The 16,577-nt window shown below is 44.7% G+C and overlaps 1 protein-coding gene across 1 annotated transcript in view; it reads left to right on the top strand.

Annotated features, from left to right (window-relative positions):
- Positions 1-16,577, top strand: part of wwox (WW domain containing oxidoreductase) — a 242,855-nt gene that overhangs the window by 55,147 nt on the left and 171,131 nt on the right. Inside the window, 3 exon segments of the mRNA XM_070435238.1 lie at positions 4,384-4,436; positions 4,438-4,470; position 4,682. Coding sequence (XP_070291339.1) covers positions 4,384-4,436; positions 4,438-4,470; position 4,682 — 87 coding nt within the window.

Here is a 16,577-nt window from a genome sequence, read left to right as displayed (position 1 = left end):
AAGAAATGTGTGTGTTTTTTGCCAATTTTAACCGCACACTTGTTGTTTGTGTACATGGATTTTATAATGTCGTATGTTTTACCCCCAACACCACTTTCCATCAATTTGTATAGCAGACCCTCATGCCAAATTGAGTCGAAGGCTTTTTTGAAATCAACAAAGCATGAGAAGACTCTCTCTCTCTCTCTCTCTCTCTCTCTCGCTCTCTCTCTGTCTCTCTCTTTCTCTCTCTCTCTCTCTTTCTGTCTGTGGTGAAAGTCAGAAAGGTCACAGTGATGTTACAGACAGCTGTTCTCTGGGGGTGATGGGTGGGGCGGTGTGGGGGCAGGGGGAGGGAGTGGGATCTGAAGCTTGTGTTGTCATCATGGTGACCTTGTGCTTTGAGTCCCCACCATGTGGCTGTTTTTGCCGACAGACAGATGACAGAAAGACCCCAGACCATCTTGCTCAGTCTGCTCCCAAATCCACCCAAAACCTGAGTGGAAGGTGATGCATTGACTTTATGATTCTGTTTTTAGTATTCAGCCAGTCAATGGAATAATACTTTCAAAGTCTGAGAATTTAACCAGAATTTGTATTTCACCAAAGTCAGAGTTAGTATCTGACAGAAGTCCAAGGTGGTATGTAGCCAGTAGCCATGTCACCAGTCCACTAGCGTCCCCTGGTGTAGCCTAGTCAGCGTTAGTGCACTCAGTGTTACCAGAGCAGCTTCACTGTCTCTCACTTCCTCAACGCCCTTCAGGAGACCACGACTTGTCAGCCTCCTCGTTAAACCCCTGAACAATTGCGTCCGCACGTTCTCTCTTGCTCTTTCTGCCTCTCTCCTTTTCCCCCTTTTCTCCTTCTGAAACCTGGCCATCTGTCTAATTGTTCACCTCCATCGCTTTAATGCTTTTTACATGCTTTTCCCCCTCTTTCCAGGCAATAAAGTTTATTTTCTTCGCAAGACTTCAATCTGTATAGGGAGGGTAGGCAGGCTGGTGGAGGGAGGGAGGGTTAGGAGGCAGGCTGCTCACCTCCCTCTGCTAGATTTGCTCCAGTACCCCACTTCCCCCATACCCCCTCCATTCCTCCATCTCTCTCTCTCTCTCTCTGAGGATCTTCAGACATCTTCTCTGTCACTGAGAAACAGGAGTTGATGCATTTGTCATATTTTATTCATATTGAGCATTTTAATACATGTTCCAAATTGTTTTAACAGCAATCCCGGCCGAAACCCCTATAGATCAAGTAGAAATGAGTGGTCAGGAAAAACTCCCTAGGCAGGAGCAAACCTGTCTGGAGGAAACCAGTCTCTAGTAAAGGAAGTGAGGGAGGTTTAGACCGTGTGTTTGTTGTGTGKCACTTTTACAGGGTCATTAAAGGAGCTGATCATACTCTCTCACCTGTGATTAATGCTGTGTGTAGATCATACGAAACATCCCCGATCTCCCTATAATCAGACATGTATAATGGCCATCATCACCTCCTTAACTCTGTGTAATAGCAGCCCTGGAATGGTATATCATAGCATCAAGAGCACCATTCAGATTAGATCATTCTACGCTGGCCTGGTTTTACCCTTGAGTCGCAGAATTGAATATTTGTGTGTGTGTATTACGTGTGTGAATGTGTAAATTCTTATAGGGGCAGTAAATGCAATTGTAAAACTCCTGAAAAATGTACCTTAAATACGAAGGAGCTGTTAACCCTTGGCGTGTTTGGCTTGGCTGGTGGGTATTGTTCCATGTGTGTCCTTGCTGTGGTGTCCGGTACAGTTACTCTCTACAGAGACAGCTGCATGAAGGAAAGACGCTCCCTCATGACGTTCCTGGGATAGAGATGAGATGTGGGAAAAGGCTGACGGGGGAGTCGGAAGCGGAGAGCGGAACATTGAACGCTTTTTCCTGGGGTAATGTGAGCTGACAGTGTTCTCTAGGGACTGCGGGGAAAGTGTGCGTCAGGAATAGCTGATATTCCCAATCCCAGACGGTGGAATCCCAGGAGTGGTGTTTTTCTCTGGCTTGAGGGATGAGTCTAACGGACCATTGGTCTGAGAGGAACACACGCTTCCCTGGTTCACGCTACACTCACACACCTCACACACAATCACACACCTCACACACAATCACACACCTCACACACCTCACACACCTCACACACCTCACACACCTCACACACCTCACACACCTCACACACCTCACACACCTCACACACCTCACACATGCTGCAGGTCCCGTGTGTGTACTTGTATGTAGGCTTGGGTGACATACCATATATACAGTATACCGTGATATTTTAAAATACAGACGGTAAGATTATACCAAAAAAAGAACAATTGGGTTGGGGACCCCCCCGGGTCATTTGGGTTGGGGGGGGGGGGGGGGGGGGGGGGGGGGTGATACACACCACTGCTTATAACTAACTATAAGTTAACTACCTAAGACAGACCTTTTGGGGGGCATGTGCTCAAACCCAAAAAATTGCACCCCACCAAGAAATTGAGCATTTATTCAAAGAAGAGGATAAGCAGCTGTCTTGTGAGTATAGTATATTGCAAAACTATTTTCATCTGGAATAAATGCTGCACTTAGTAACAATGACCACACAAATCCTGTCAAAATATAAGATTGTCAGAAATACTGTCGCCTGCCATTACTATAACCCAACTCCATGCGTCGCCACTAACATGTACCCTAGTGGTTTTCAAACTTTTTAGCTGGCTACCCCCAAAAAGGAGTTGTACAAAACTTGCGACCCACGCAAATGTATTGTCGCCTGTCATTACAGCCATAAATGTTGATGAATTTTCAAAAAGCAAGATAGGCTACAGAAATAAACTGCATTTTACACCTGCATTTGGAGCAAAATGAATTCATGTTAGCATTCAACATCAACTAGCGGTATATCATGTCACTTCTCTGGAGTCCAGAGCGAGCTAAATCATACAGTCTATTTGTAGCAGAGGTTGCAGGATCGGAGGGCTGCCTGCTTGCAGAYTGCCTGTTGCCAGCCGTTGTAGCCTTGTTCTTCCTTACCAATATTGTGATACATTCAGAATATGTCACTTCATCCTATAGTGTTGAAGGCAGTGCCATCAGCTGCTTTTCTTTAGACATATAGCCAGTAGCCACCCAAACTAGGTCTATCTGAAATAGGAAAATCAAATTGCCAGGTACCCTGTTGTTGTTCTGGGAAAGATGCCTCCATAGTAGATTTCTAAACTGTGTTTTATATAGATCATATAAATGTAGGACTGCTCTGTTTTCGTCAGGCAAAGCTGGAGGAAGTGAAACAAGTTCTGTCTGGTCACCCATCTGGATATGTGCGCCAACGCTGATGACTGGTCATTGGTCAACAGTCAAGASACACAACTTTTTGGTTCTGAAGCGTAGATGAGAATTCAACGACAACTTGCGGGCAGTGGGTTCAGAACAACAACCAGAAAAAAAATGTATGCKAAAAAAATCTACCACCACCGAAAAGGCCACTTTGAAGACTGGAAGGGGAAAGGGGCATGTGCTCTGCACAGGTGTAGCCCTATCTGTGCACGTTGTGCCAAATCAATTATCTCCAGCTCACGGAACCAGCTATGCATTTGGTTTGCTAACTTTGGTAGCTAAGTGGCTAACTTGCAAGATCAAGCTTCTTGGTTACAGCAGAGACAATCAATCCCTCCTGGATCGTTTTGAAAGATATATAACGACCCTTGTGTGCACTGTCTGTAATAACGTATACCCRGGTATGGTACCAGAACGGTATGAAGGTATGGAAATCTGAATAACCCTACTTGTATGTTATATGGAGAGCAGAGATCCTGAGTTAAAACACTGAGAACAAACGCGTGACTGCTGTGAGGGGACAGGGCTGAGGACTGGGTTCTATACCTGGTCATGATAATACATCTCTGACAGGATCAGCTGTGTATGTAGACTGAATCCAGTCTGATAGAGTAGATGATGAGTAGTCTGTATTCAGTGTGTAAATGCAGCTATGTATTCAGCTCTACAGTAATCTATCTTTCACCGCTTAATCTCCTCTCCACTCTCCTCCTCTCCTGTCTACCGGCATATGGTGTGTGATGAACTACACATGCACGCACACTCTGGCAGCAGACAGACAGAACCGGCAGTACCATGTGAACCCGAGACGACATCCTGAGACATAATAGTGTCTGTCTGCTGTAGTTGGGCTGTGCTCATGATGTCTCATCAGATCTGCAGACATCTGCACACTGTCTGGTCTACCTCAACATCAGCTGATGTCAATCTAAAAGTCTGCTTCTGATTTATGGGAGTCAGCCCAGGAGCTAGTGTGTGTGTATGTGTGTGACGGATTCTCAATATGCCGTGGAGTCATGATGAGGATGGCCATGATGATGTGTTGTGTTTGTTCTCTTTGCAGCACAAGGCCAGGGTGGAGGCCATAAGGTTGGACCTGGCCTCTCTCCGCAGTGTAAGAGTTCGCTGACTCATTCAAGGCCAAGAAACTGTACACAACTCTCCACCCCCTCTCACTGTAAACCTGTCTGTCCCATTCTCCTACTCTGTGGTTGTTTTTGTTTATTCCAATACAAATCAGTTATACTGTAGCAATATCATCGCCCCAGGGGTCTTCAAAAACAGAAAGCAGCCTGATCGTCTGGTTTGGACCGCTAAGAAAATAAATCCATACTTAGGTTTTGATTAAATAAGATCATTAGTGTTTTTTTCAGAGCAGTTAACTCCCTCATGCTTGATATAGTATAGTACATGCCCAGATGAGTTAGACATAATGAAGTCTGTCATTTGATGAGGTCTGTGCATATCAGTCATTATTCTCCTACCTTTAGGGGTTTATCTCCCCCGATGTTGCTGTCGTTACACACACGCACACACACAGTCTCCGTTGCCCTAATAACACTTTAATTTGGCTTATTCCCTCTGCTCTCAGTGCTCTGATACACTCTGTCTGTCTGTCTGTCTGTCTGTCTGTCTGTCTGTCTGTCTGTCTGTCTGTCTGTCTGTCTGTCTGTCTGTCTGTCTGTCTGTCTGTCTGTCTGTCTGTCTGTCTGTCTGTCTGTCTGTCTGTCTGTGTCAGAGGAGATTAGAAAAGGATAAGTGAAAACGGAGGATGTGTAACCTGAGCTACCCACAATGCAAGGCTATTTGAGACCGAGCCACAGTTGGTATTAGTTTGAGTCACGTACTCTCACACACTGTCACACCGACAGTCACACAGGACATCCTGACCATGGGCCTCTGTCGGACACCATATGGGCACGTACGTCCATGCGATGTGTGTGGATGACATTGCTCCACAAGAGACTTTGTAACACTTATTCTGTGGTGGTCAGCGTTTAGGGCGTGTGTGTCGTCACTCTGTTGCAGTCTTGGGGTCACGTTCTGTTCTTGCAGCCATGCTCATATTCTGTGTGTGTGTCTGTGTGTGTTTACGTTTGTGCACAGGGTGTATTGCTGGTCCTAGGGGAGTTTTAGGGCTGTCATTGCCCCTGGCTGCCCTGGGGCAGGGTATGGCCACCGAGGCCATGTGACTTGGGCTGCATCCAAACCCTTCCACAGCCTCCCCTTACCCCCTTATCCCCTGCCCACCTCCAGTCTCCTCAGACGCCCTCCTTATACTCCATCCCCAGCAACTCCTCCAACCCACCAAGCCGGTGTCTCCTTTTCCACACACCACATGCCCCCCCCTCCACTTAACCCTTGCCAAAGCACCCCCCTGCTTCCCCAGCTCTCCTGCACCCACAGCCTCTCCTGAAGTGAAGGAATGGGGACCAGACCAGGAGTAGTAGTGAGTGACCTGTCCTTTGCTCTGTGATCAGAGTGTGATGGTGCTTAATGGTAGAGGCAGATTAACCCATAAGTCAGGAGATGTCTGGGACCAGTGATCCATACTGAGAGAGAACCCGTCCCTTTCTCTTCCCTTTTCTCTTTCTTTCTCCTTCTCTTCATACCTCACTCTATTTCCCTCTATGTAGCCCTTTTCTCCATCTCTTTTCTCTCTATATCTTTCTCTCTCCCTCTCCCCATCTCTATGTCTTACAATCTCTCCCTCCCTGTACTCCTTCTTTCTCCCCTCCTCTCGTCCTTTCTCTTTGTACTCCCCCCCTCTCTCCCTCAATCCTCCTCTTTTTCTTACCTCTCTCCCTCCGTGTTTTTGGCCAGGCTGTATTTCTTCATTAGGGGTGGTGGTGGGGGTAGTGGGGGAGTCCCTTTGGGACGTCAGAGTACATTAATTCTCATCAGAACAGGAGAGCAGAGGGGAGCGGAGTGAAGCAAATTGGAGGGTAGAGGAGAGAGAAGAGGAGAGGCTGTGAATGGCACAGTGCAGCTTTCTGAATGTACCAACTCTATAACAGAATGCATGTCTTCAGGCACAAAACATATACAGTGGCTTGCGAAAGTATTCACCCCCTTGGCATTTTTCAAATGTTGTTGCATTACAACCTGGAATTTAAATATATTTTTMGGGGGAGGGTTATGTCATTAGATTTATACAACATGCCCACCATTTTGAAGATGCAACATATTTTTTCTTGTGAAACAAACAAGAAATAAGACAAAAAAACTGTAAACTTGAGTGTGCATAACTATTCACCCCCCTAAAGTCAATACTTTGTAGAGCCACCTTTTGCAGCAATTACGGCTGCAAGTCTCTTGGGGTATGTCTCTATAAGCTTGCCACATCTAGCCACTGGGATTTTTGCCCATTCTTCAAGACAAAACCTTTCCAGCTCCTTCAAATTGAATGTGTTCCGCTGGTGTACAGCAATCTTTAAGTCATACCACAGATTCTCAAATGGATTGAGGTCTGGGCTTTGACCAGGCCATTCCAAGACATTTAAATGTTTCCCCTTAAACCTCTCGAGTGTTGCTTTAGCAGTATGCTTAGGGTCATTGTCCTGCTAGAAGGTGAACCTCTGTCCCAATCTCAAATCTCTGGAAGACTGAAACAGGTTTCCCTCAAGAATTTCCCTGTATTTAGCCCCATCCATCATTTCTTCAATTCTGACCAGTTTCCCAGTCCCTGCCGGTGAAAAACATCCCCACAGCATGATGCTGCCACCAACATGCTTCACTGTGGGCATGGTGTTCTCGGGTTGATGAGAGGTGTTGTGTTTGCGCCAGACATAGCGTTTTCCTTGATGGCCAAAAAGCCCAATTTTAGTCTCATCTGACCAGTGTACCTTCTTCCATATGTTTGGGGAGTCTCCCACATGCCTTTTGGCYAACACCAAAAGTGTTTGCTTATTTCTTTCTTTAAGCAATGGCTTTTTTTCTGGCCACTCTTCCGTAAAACCCAGCTCTGTGGAGTGTACGGCTTAAAGTGGTCCTATGGACAGATACTCCAATCTCCGCTGTGGAGCTATGCAGCTCCTTCAGGGTTATCTTTGGTCTCTTTGTTGCATCTCTGATTAATGCCCTCTTTGCCTGGTCCGTGAGTTTTGTTGGGCGGCCATCTCTTGGCAGGTTTGTTCTGGTGCCATATTCTTTCAATTTTTTAAATAATGGATTTAATGGTGCTCCGTGGGATGTTCAAAGTTTCCGATATTTTTTTATAACCCAACCCTGATCTGTACTTCTCCACAACTTTGTCCCTGACCTGTTTGGAGAGCTCCTTGGCCTTCATACTGCTGCTTGCTTGGTAGTGCCCCTTCTTAAGTGGTGTTGCAGACTCTGGGGCCTTTCAGAACAGGTGTATATATATACTGAGATCATGTGACAGATCATGTGACACTTAGATTGCACACAGGTGGACTTTGTTTAACTAATTATGTGACTTCTGAAAGTATTTGGTTGCACCAGATCTTATTTAGGGGCTTCATAGCAAAGGGGTGAATACATATGCAGGCAACACTTTTCCATTAAATATTTTATATATTTTATATATTGATACGCCATCCCGTCTGGATTGGCCTTAGTGGGACTATCATTTGTTTTTCCAACAAGACAATGACCCAACACACCTCCAGGCTGTGTAAGGGCTATTTTACCAAGGAGGAGAGTGATGGAGTGCTGCATCAGATGACCTGGCCTCCACAATCCCCCGACCTCCACCAAATTGAGATGGTTTGGGATGAGTCGGACCGCAGAGTGAAGGAAAAGCAGCCAACAAGTGCTCAGCATATGTGGGAACTCCTTCAAGACTGTTGAAAAAACATTCCAGGTGAAGCTGGTTGAGAGAATGCCAAGAGTGTGCAACGCTGTCATCAAGGCAAAGGGTGGCTGTTTGAAGAATCTCAAATATAAAATATATTTTGATTTGTTAAACACTTTTTTGGTTAGTACTTGATTCCATGTGTGTTATTTCATAGTTTTGATGTCTTCACTATTATTCTACAATGTAGAAAATTGTAAAAAAATAAAGAAAAACCCTTGAATGAGGAGGTGTTCTAAAACATTTGACTGGTAGTGTACAGCACATTCAGGCTTTTTCGAATTGAAGGATAATTAACACAGATAGACGAAAGTTACATTATTTCGTTTTTTTCCTTTTTTATTGGTACATTTTTTGGGGATGCCTTGTTGCCCTTTGTATCCATGAGTACATTCCACTGACAAACACACATATGCACACACACACAATACACTCTAGTGTTGCATGGTACACCAAAACGTCTGTACTTTTTTGATACTAGAACATGAAAAACGGTTCGGTACTAGGACTTTTGTTACTTTCTGAATTATTTGTCTCACGGATCAAGTCTGTCTATCATCGCATCTGATGTCCCCTGTGCCGGCTCAACTTAGCCTTAGCCTTGGCAGCATCATGTGAGCTCCCCACTCATGCTGTCCCAAATGGAAGGGATTGTTTGTCATCTGTAGCCCCATGAAATCAGCCAGAATTAGCTCAATAACTCAGTGCATTCACACACTCCTATTGAATATACCTTCACCTGTATATAGTGAGTAGGCCTAGGCTCCATCTTGATTTACCATGTTTATCAATAGATTTACCATTCAAATAAATTATTAACATTATATTGTTATGTAGTTAGATTGGTATAAACAAAGTCAAAGTGATTCTATGATTTATTTAATTGATTCATTAAGTTGTACATGGCTGTTTCTGAAAAATATTGATGTAAAAAAATCCAACGAGTTAAAGTTCAAGTAACATTCTGAGACTTCGGTTAATACTGTAAAACCTAAATTAATAGCCCGGGCGTTTATTTGCTAAAATCACTGAACACAACAGGGGCTTATTAGAAACAGGCTTCTATTTCAGCCTGTTAAACAATTAATTGTTTAATTCTTAATTTCATGCACTAATGTGTTATCATATACACATTGTGTCACCTTTATTTTGTCTTAGTATGCCGAAAAAAATAAAAAATAAAATAATCCTTGACAATAAATATTCTATGCTGTCTGTGTATTTTCTGTAACCTTACTTTCGCCAGTCTATTTCCTTAATGCACATAGCTTTTGCTCATTTGCATGTTTAATTGTTTAATTCCAGCATTCACTTACAGCATTTTAATCAATTTCTTCATTTCATGCACTAATGTGTTATCATATACACATTGTGTCACCTTTATTTTGTCTTAGTATCCCGAAAAAAAAAAATTTAAAAAATAATCCTTGACAATAAATATTCTATGCTGTCTGTGTATTTTCTGTAACCTTACTTTCGCCAGTAGAGGGTAATCTGCCATTTCTAGGGTTCTGTACTCCCAAAGTTGTTGACTATTTTTTGTGCTTGCCTGTTAGCTAGCAGTTCTCAGTTGTTAGCAGCCAATGGCTAGCAGTTTCTTACTGGCGATAAAAATGTATGATTAGCATTATTTTTTTGAGTCATTACTGAATTATTTAATGTAACAAATCAAACATTAAACCTCGTAAACAGTTCATGGTAATTAATGGTAACCTCATAAACAATTCATTTAGACCCAGTGTTTATTTGAAACAGGCGTTTATTTCCTGAAATAAGTGCCAGTGCCCAGCTATTAAAAGGGACAGGCGGCTATTTGAGACTGCGTTTAATTGAAGTTTTACTGTATGCCTTTTTTGCCGTGGTATCATTTTGGTATAATTTTTGTATTGAGAATTGTGATGGTATCGAGAATCGGGATACTAAACCTAGTATCTGTATCAGTCAAAATTCAAAATTCTGGTGTCGTGACCACTTATACACACATTTCAACCGGTTTGTTCCAGTTCCTGTACCAGATCCTGTCCCGGTATTGCCAATAAAGACCTAATGACCATTGGACAGAGCCTAGCTGCACCCACAGCCAATCACCTCCTTCAGGCAGGTTATCTTAGAGGTCAGAGGTCAGGCCAGAGGGGGCTAGTTACAATAAACAATTCACTCATCTCTCCCTCTTTGGTACTTAACACCGCCACTTGAGGGGGTGATAGCATTTAGGGCCAGCAGTAGGCCCATTAAAGACCTTCATTAGGGCTGTGGTTATGAAGATGAGACCCTGGGCTAGGAACTGCTCTTCTGAGGATGAGGGGCCCTGACCACTAAGAGATACACAATAAGGACCAGTGGCTATAAAGTGAGAGGCACTGGAAGGGTTTGGCTCCAGCCCAAGTCACATGTTCTGGATACCTAACGAGACTATGTCAGAGAGTGGATAAATCASCTCTACCCTCTGTTCTATTGGCGAACATGGAGAATCACTGGAGAATAAACTGTATGAGCTCGATTCGATACTATCCTGTCAATGTGATCTGAAGAACTGTAATATCCTATGTTTCTCTGAGTCGTGCTGAACAAGGACATGATAAATATAAATCTAGCTGGATTTTCTATACATCGGCAGGACAGAATGGCTGCATCGGGCAAACTCCGGGGGGGTATGTCTCTTTGTTAACAACAACTGGTGCGTCTCAAGATTATTCTTGCCTGAGTTAGAATACCTCATGATAAGTTGTAGACCACACTATTTACCAAGAGTTTTCATCTATATTTTTCGTAGCTCTATATTTACACCACAAACCAATGTTGGCACTAAGTCCGCACTCAGAGCTGTATATTGCCATAAGCAAACAAGAAAATGCTCACCCAGAAGCAGTGTTCCTAGTGGCTGGTGACTTCACTGCCCCCCCCCCCCGAAAGACATTCTGGGCTACCTCTCGTGCACGTTTTCCCGAGCCAACTCCTCGTAGCCTCGCCGCTCCGCTTTATTTAGCCAGCAGCATACCACCCTGCATACCACTGCTGGCTTGCTTCTGAAGCTAAGCAGGGTTGGTCCTGGTCAGTCCTTGGATGGGACCAGATGCTGCTGGAAGTGTGTTGGAGGGCCAGTAGGAGGCACTCTTTCCTCTGTCTAAACAAAGATCCCAATGCCCAGGGCATGGATTGGGGACACTGCTCTGTGTAGGGTGCTGTCTTTCGGATGGGACGGTAAACGGGTGTCCTGACTCTCTGAGGTCATTAAAGATCCCATGGCACTTATCGTAAGAGTAGGGGTGTTAACCCGGGGTCGGCTAAATTCCCAATCGGCCCTCAACCATCACGGTCACCTAATAATCCCCAGTTTACAATTGGCTTATTCACCCCTCCTCTCCCCTGTAACTATTCCCCAGGTCGTTGCTGCAATAGAACGTGTTCTCAGTCAACTTACCTGGTAAAATAACGATAATAAAATATCTGCCTCCAGCTCCTCTTAGGACGGCGATACTCTACCGGCTGTGCCCAGGGTCCTTGCCGTCCAAGATTTCCTCCCAAGGCTTCGTGCCATGGATCACCACTGAGGCTTCTTGCCATGGATCATCACTGGAGGCTTCGTGCCATGGATTCACTGGAGCTTCTTGCCATGGTCATCACTGGAGGCTGTGCCATGGATCATCACTGGAGGCTTCTACCATGGATCATCACTGAGGCTTCTTACCATGATCATCACTGGAGGCTTCTTGCCATGGATCATCACTGGAAGCTCGTGCCATGGATCACCACAGGAGTGGAGAGACACACAGGAGGCCTGGCTCTGGGAGAAGGCACAGGACTCACCAGGCTGGGGAGACATGTAGAGGCTCTTCCTTGGCCGAGGCACCGGATACACTGGGCCAGGAGGCGCACTGCGGTCTCGAGCGCAGAGCTAGCACAACTCGTCCTGGCTGGATCCCCCTGTAGCCCGGCAAGTGCAGGAGCTGGAACAAGCCGCACAGGCTGTGCTGGCGAACCGGGACCACCTTGGCGAGGCTGCACCAGGAAACCCGGGCCGAGGAGACGCACTGGAGGCCTGGAGAGCAGGGCTGGCACACTCCGTCCTGGCTCGATGCCCACTCTAGCCCGGCCGATGCGAGGAGCTGGGATATAGCGCACCGGGCTATGAGTGCGCACTGAGGACACCGTGCGCATCACCCCATAGCACGGGGCCTGACCAGTCACATGCTCGCCACGGTAAGCACGGGGAGTTGGCTCAGGTCTCCTACCTGACTCCGCAAATCTCCTCGTGTGCCCCCCCCCCAAACAAATTCTGGGGCTGCCTCTCGTGCACGTTTTCCTCGAGCCAACTCCTCGTAGCGTCGCCGCTCCGCTTTATCTGCCTCCAGCTCCTCTTTAGGACGGCGATACTCTCCCGGCTGTGCCCAGGGTCCCTTGCCGTCCAAGATTTCCTCCCATGTCCAGGAGTCCATTCCACCACGCTGCTTGGTCCTTTGGTGGTGGGTAGTTCTGTAATGATCGTCCTGGAATGAAGGTGACCAAAACGCAGCGTCGTAAGTGTTCATTATAATTTAATAAATAACCTGAACACTGAAACAACAAAAACAACAAAGAGAGTGAACAAAACGAAACAGTTCTGTCTGGTGCAACAACACAAAACAGAAAACTACCCACAACTACCCACAACAAACAGGTGGAAAAAGGCTACCTAAGTATGGTTCTCAATCAGAGACAACGATAGACAGCTGCCTCTGATTGAGAACCACACCCGGCCAAACACACAGAAAAGAAAACATAGAACACCAGACATAGAATGCCCACCCCAACTCACGCCCTGACCAAACCAAAATAGAGACATAAAAAGGATCTCTAAGGTCAGGGCGTGACACTCTTGGTAAAAAGGGTCGTTCTGTCATGCTGACAAGCTCTCTGACCTCACTCGGGGCGTGGCTAGTTACTGTGCAAAGGATTTCAAAAACGATTATCTCATTAGAAAACTAAAATCACATTCATATCTTAAAATACTTTCATCATTTTTCACATTGTATTCACATCATATTGGATGAAAACTTGACAGATTAAGGGGTATCTTTTCCAAGTTACATTCATTTTCTACTTCTCCCCGCTGACAATTTCCCAAATCCCCTATGTTAGAATTATTGTTCCGTTATCCACTTTTGGACGTTAGCGTTTCGGGCGGGCAAAAGTGTCTGAACAAAGATATTCCTTTGGTTGCTACTAAAGAGCAGAGAGCGAGTTCTCTCCTGCTTAAATTTACGACAGAGTGTGTACAGTCGACCATCCAGTAGCTCCCCCTCTCTCCCATCCGATTTGCATACCGCCCTAACAGATCCACAGATGACGCAATCTCTATTGTACTCCTTTCCCCCCTCTGTCAGAGAGAGAGAGAGGCCTGGTTACTGTCACCCACCCATCTGATCTGACCCAGTCTGATCCCCACAGGACAGTCATGACACTGTCTAAATGATTATCGCCCCGTAGAACTTACATCTGTAGCCATGAKATCCTTTGAAAGGCTGGTCATGGCTCACAACAACACCATCATCCCAGACACCCTGGATCCACTCAGATTTGCATAGCGCCATAACAGATCCACAGATGACGCAATCTCCATTGTACTCCACACTGCCCTTTCCCACCTGGACAAAAGGAACACCTACGTGAGAATGCTGTTCTAATGTAAGCATTTCACAATATGGTCTACACTTGTTGTATTCGGCGCATGTGACGAATAAAGTTTGATTTGTTCATTGACTACAGCTCAGCGTTCAACACCATTGTGCCCTCCAAGCTCATCACTAAGCTAAGGACCCTGGGATTAAACACCTGCATCTGCAACTGAATCCTGGACTCCCTGAATGGCTGCCCCCAGGTGGTGAGGGTAGGCAACAAATCATTCGCCATATTGACCCTCAACACGGGGGCCCCTCAGTGGTACCTGCTTAGTCCCCTCATATGCTCCCTGTTTACCCACGACTGRGTGAGTGCGCACGACTCACCATCATTACGTTTGCAGACGACAACACCTCTTCCCCCTCAGGAGGCTGAAAAGATTCAGCATGGGCCCTCAGATCCTCAAAAAGTTCTACAGCTGCACCATTGAGAGAATCTTGACTGGCTGCATCACTGCTTGGTATGGCAACTGTTTGGCATCTGACCGCAAGGCAGATGCCAAATGGCCCAGGCAGATGCGTATGGCCCAGTACATCACTGGGTCCGAGCTCTCTGCCATCCAGGACCTCTATACCAGGTGGTGTCAGAGGAATGCCCTAAACATTGTCAAAGACTCCAGACACCCAAGTCATAGACTGTTCTCTCTGCAACAGCACGGCAAGCGGAACCGATGCACCAAGTATGGAACCAACAGGAGCCTGAACGTCATCTACCCCCAAGCTATAAGACTTCAAAATAGTTAACCAATAGCTACCCGGAATGTCTGCAATAACCTTTTTTGTACTAATATCTCTTTTGACTCATCACATGTGCAGCTGTTACTGTTTATTATCTATCCCGTTGCCTAGTCACTTTATCCCTACCTATATGTACAGTACCAGTCAAAAGTTTGGACACACTTACTCATTCAAGATGTTCTCTTTATTTTTACTATTTCCTACATTGTAAAATAATAGGGAAGACATCAAAACTATGAAATAACACATATGGAATCATGTAGTAACCAAAAAAGTGTTAAACAAATCAAAATATATTTTTGATTTTTGATTCTTCAAAGTATCCACCCTTTGACTTGATGACAGCTTTGCACACTCTTGGCATTCTCTCAACCAGCTTAAACTGGAATGCTTTTCCAAAAGTCTTGAAGGAGTTCCCACATATGTTGAGCACTTGTTGGCTGCTTTTCCTTCACTCGGTGGTCCAATTCATCCCAAACCATCTCAATTTGGTTGAGTTTGGGGGATTGTGGAGGCCAGGTCATCTGATGCAGCATTCCATCACTCTCCTTCTTAGTCAAATAGCCCTTAGACAGCCTGGAGGTGTGTTGGTTCATTTTCCTGTTGAAAAATGGGAAAATGGTGGGATGGCGTATTGCTGCAGAATGCTGTGGTAGCCATGCTGGTTAAGTGTGCCTTGAATTTTAAATAAATCACAGACAGTATCACCAGCAAAGCACCCCCACACCATCACACCTCCTCCTCCATACTTCACGGTGGGAACCACACTTGCGGAGATCATCCGTTCACCTACTCTGCGTCTCACAAAGACACGGCGGTTGGAACCAAAAACCTCAAATTTGGCCAAATTTCCACCAGTCTAATGTCTGTTGCTCGTGTTTCTTGGCTCAAGCAAGTCTCTTCTTCTTATTGGTGTCCTTTAGTAGTGGTTTCATTGCAGCAATTTGACCATGAAGGCCTGATTCACACAGTCTCCTCTGGACAGTTGATGTTGAGATGTCTGTTACTTGAACTCTGAAGTATTTATTTGGGCTGCAATCTGAACTTATCCTCTGCATCAGAGGTAACTCTGGTCAACCTTTCCTGTGGCGGTCCTCATGAGAGCCAGTTTCATCATAGTGCTTCATGGTTTTTGCGACTGCACTTGAAGAAACTTTCAAAGTTCTTGAAATTTTCCGGATTGACTGACTGTCATGTCTTAAAGTAATGATGGACTGTAATTTATCTTTGCTTATTTGAGCTGTTTTTGCCATAATATGGACTTTTACCAAAGAGGGTTGTCTTCTGTATACCACTCCTACCTTGTCACAACACAACTGATTGGCTGAAATGCATTAAAAAGGAAAGGAATTCCACAAATTAACTTTTAAGAAGGCACATCTGTTAATTAAATTGCATTCCAGGTGTCTACCTCTTGAAGCTGGTTGAGAGAATGCCAAGACTGTGCAAAGCTGTCATCAAGGCAAAGGGTGGCTACTTTGAAGAATCTGAAATAAAAAAACATTTGGATTTGTTTAACACTTTTTTGGTTACTTCATGATTCCATATTCTACAATGTAGATTCTACAATGTAGAAAATAGTAAAAATAAAGAAAAACCCTTGAATGAGTAGGTGTGTCCAAACTTTTGACTGGTACTGTACATAAGTACCTCAATTACCTCAATCATTATGTCAATCATAAATTACCTCAATCATAAATTCGGTATTGACTTGTACCTTGTGTATATAGCCAAGTTATCCTTACTCATTGAGTATTGTATTTGTATTTATTAAGGATCCCTATTAGCCACGGCAGCAGACACTCTTTCTGGGGCCCAGCAACATTAAGGCAGTTATGTACAATTAAAAATATTACATGACATTACATTTCATAACACATTTCACAACACATTAAGTGTGTATTAATTCCTTGTTATTTTGTTCTACMTATTCCTTGTTATTATCTTTTATATTTTTCGAAAATTTTTCTTTTTTTTCACTGCATTGTTGGGAATGCATTTCACTGTTAGTCTACACCTGTTGTTTACGAAGCATGTGACAAATAC

This window comes from Salvelinus sp. IW2-2015, linkage group LG26 (genome assembly GCF_002910315.2).
Source record: "Salvelinus sp. IW2-2015 linkage group LG26, ASM291031v2, whole genome shotgun sequence".
In the NCBI taxonomy this organism is placed as follows: domain Eukaryota; kingdom Metazoa; phylum Chordata; class Actinopteri; order Salmoniformes; family Salmonidae; genus Salvelinus; species Salvelinus sp. IW2-2015.
This window is presented reverse-complemented; position numbering and strand designations above follow the sequence as displayed.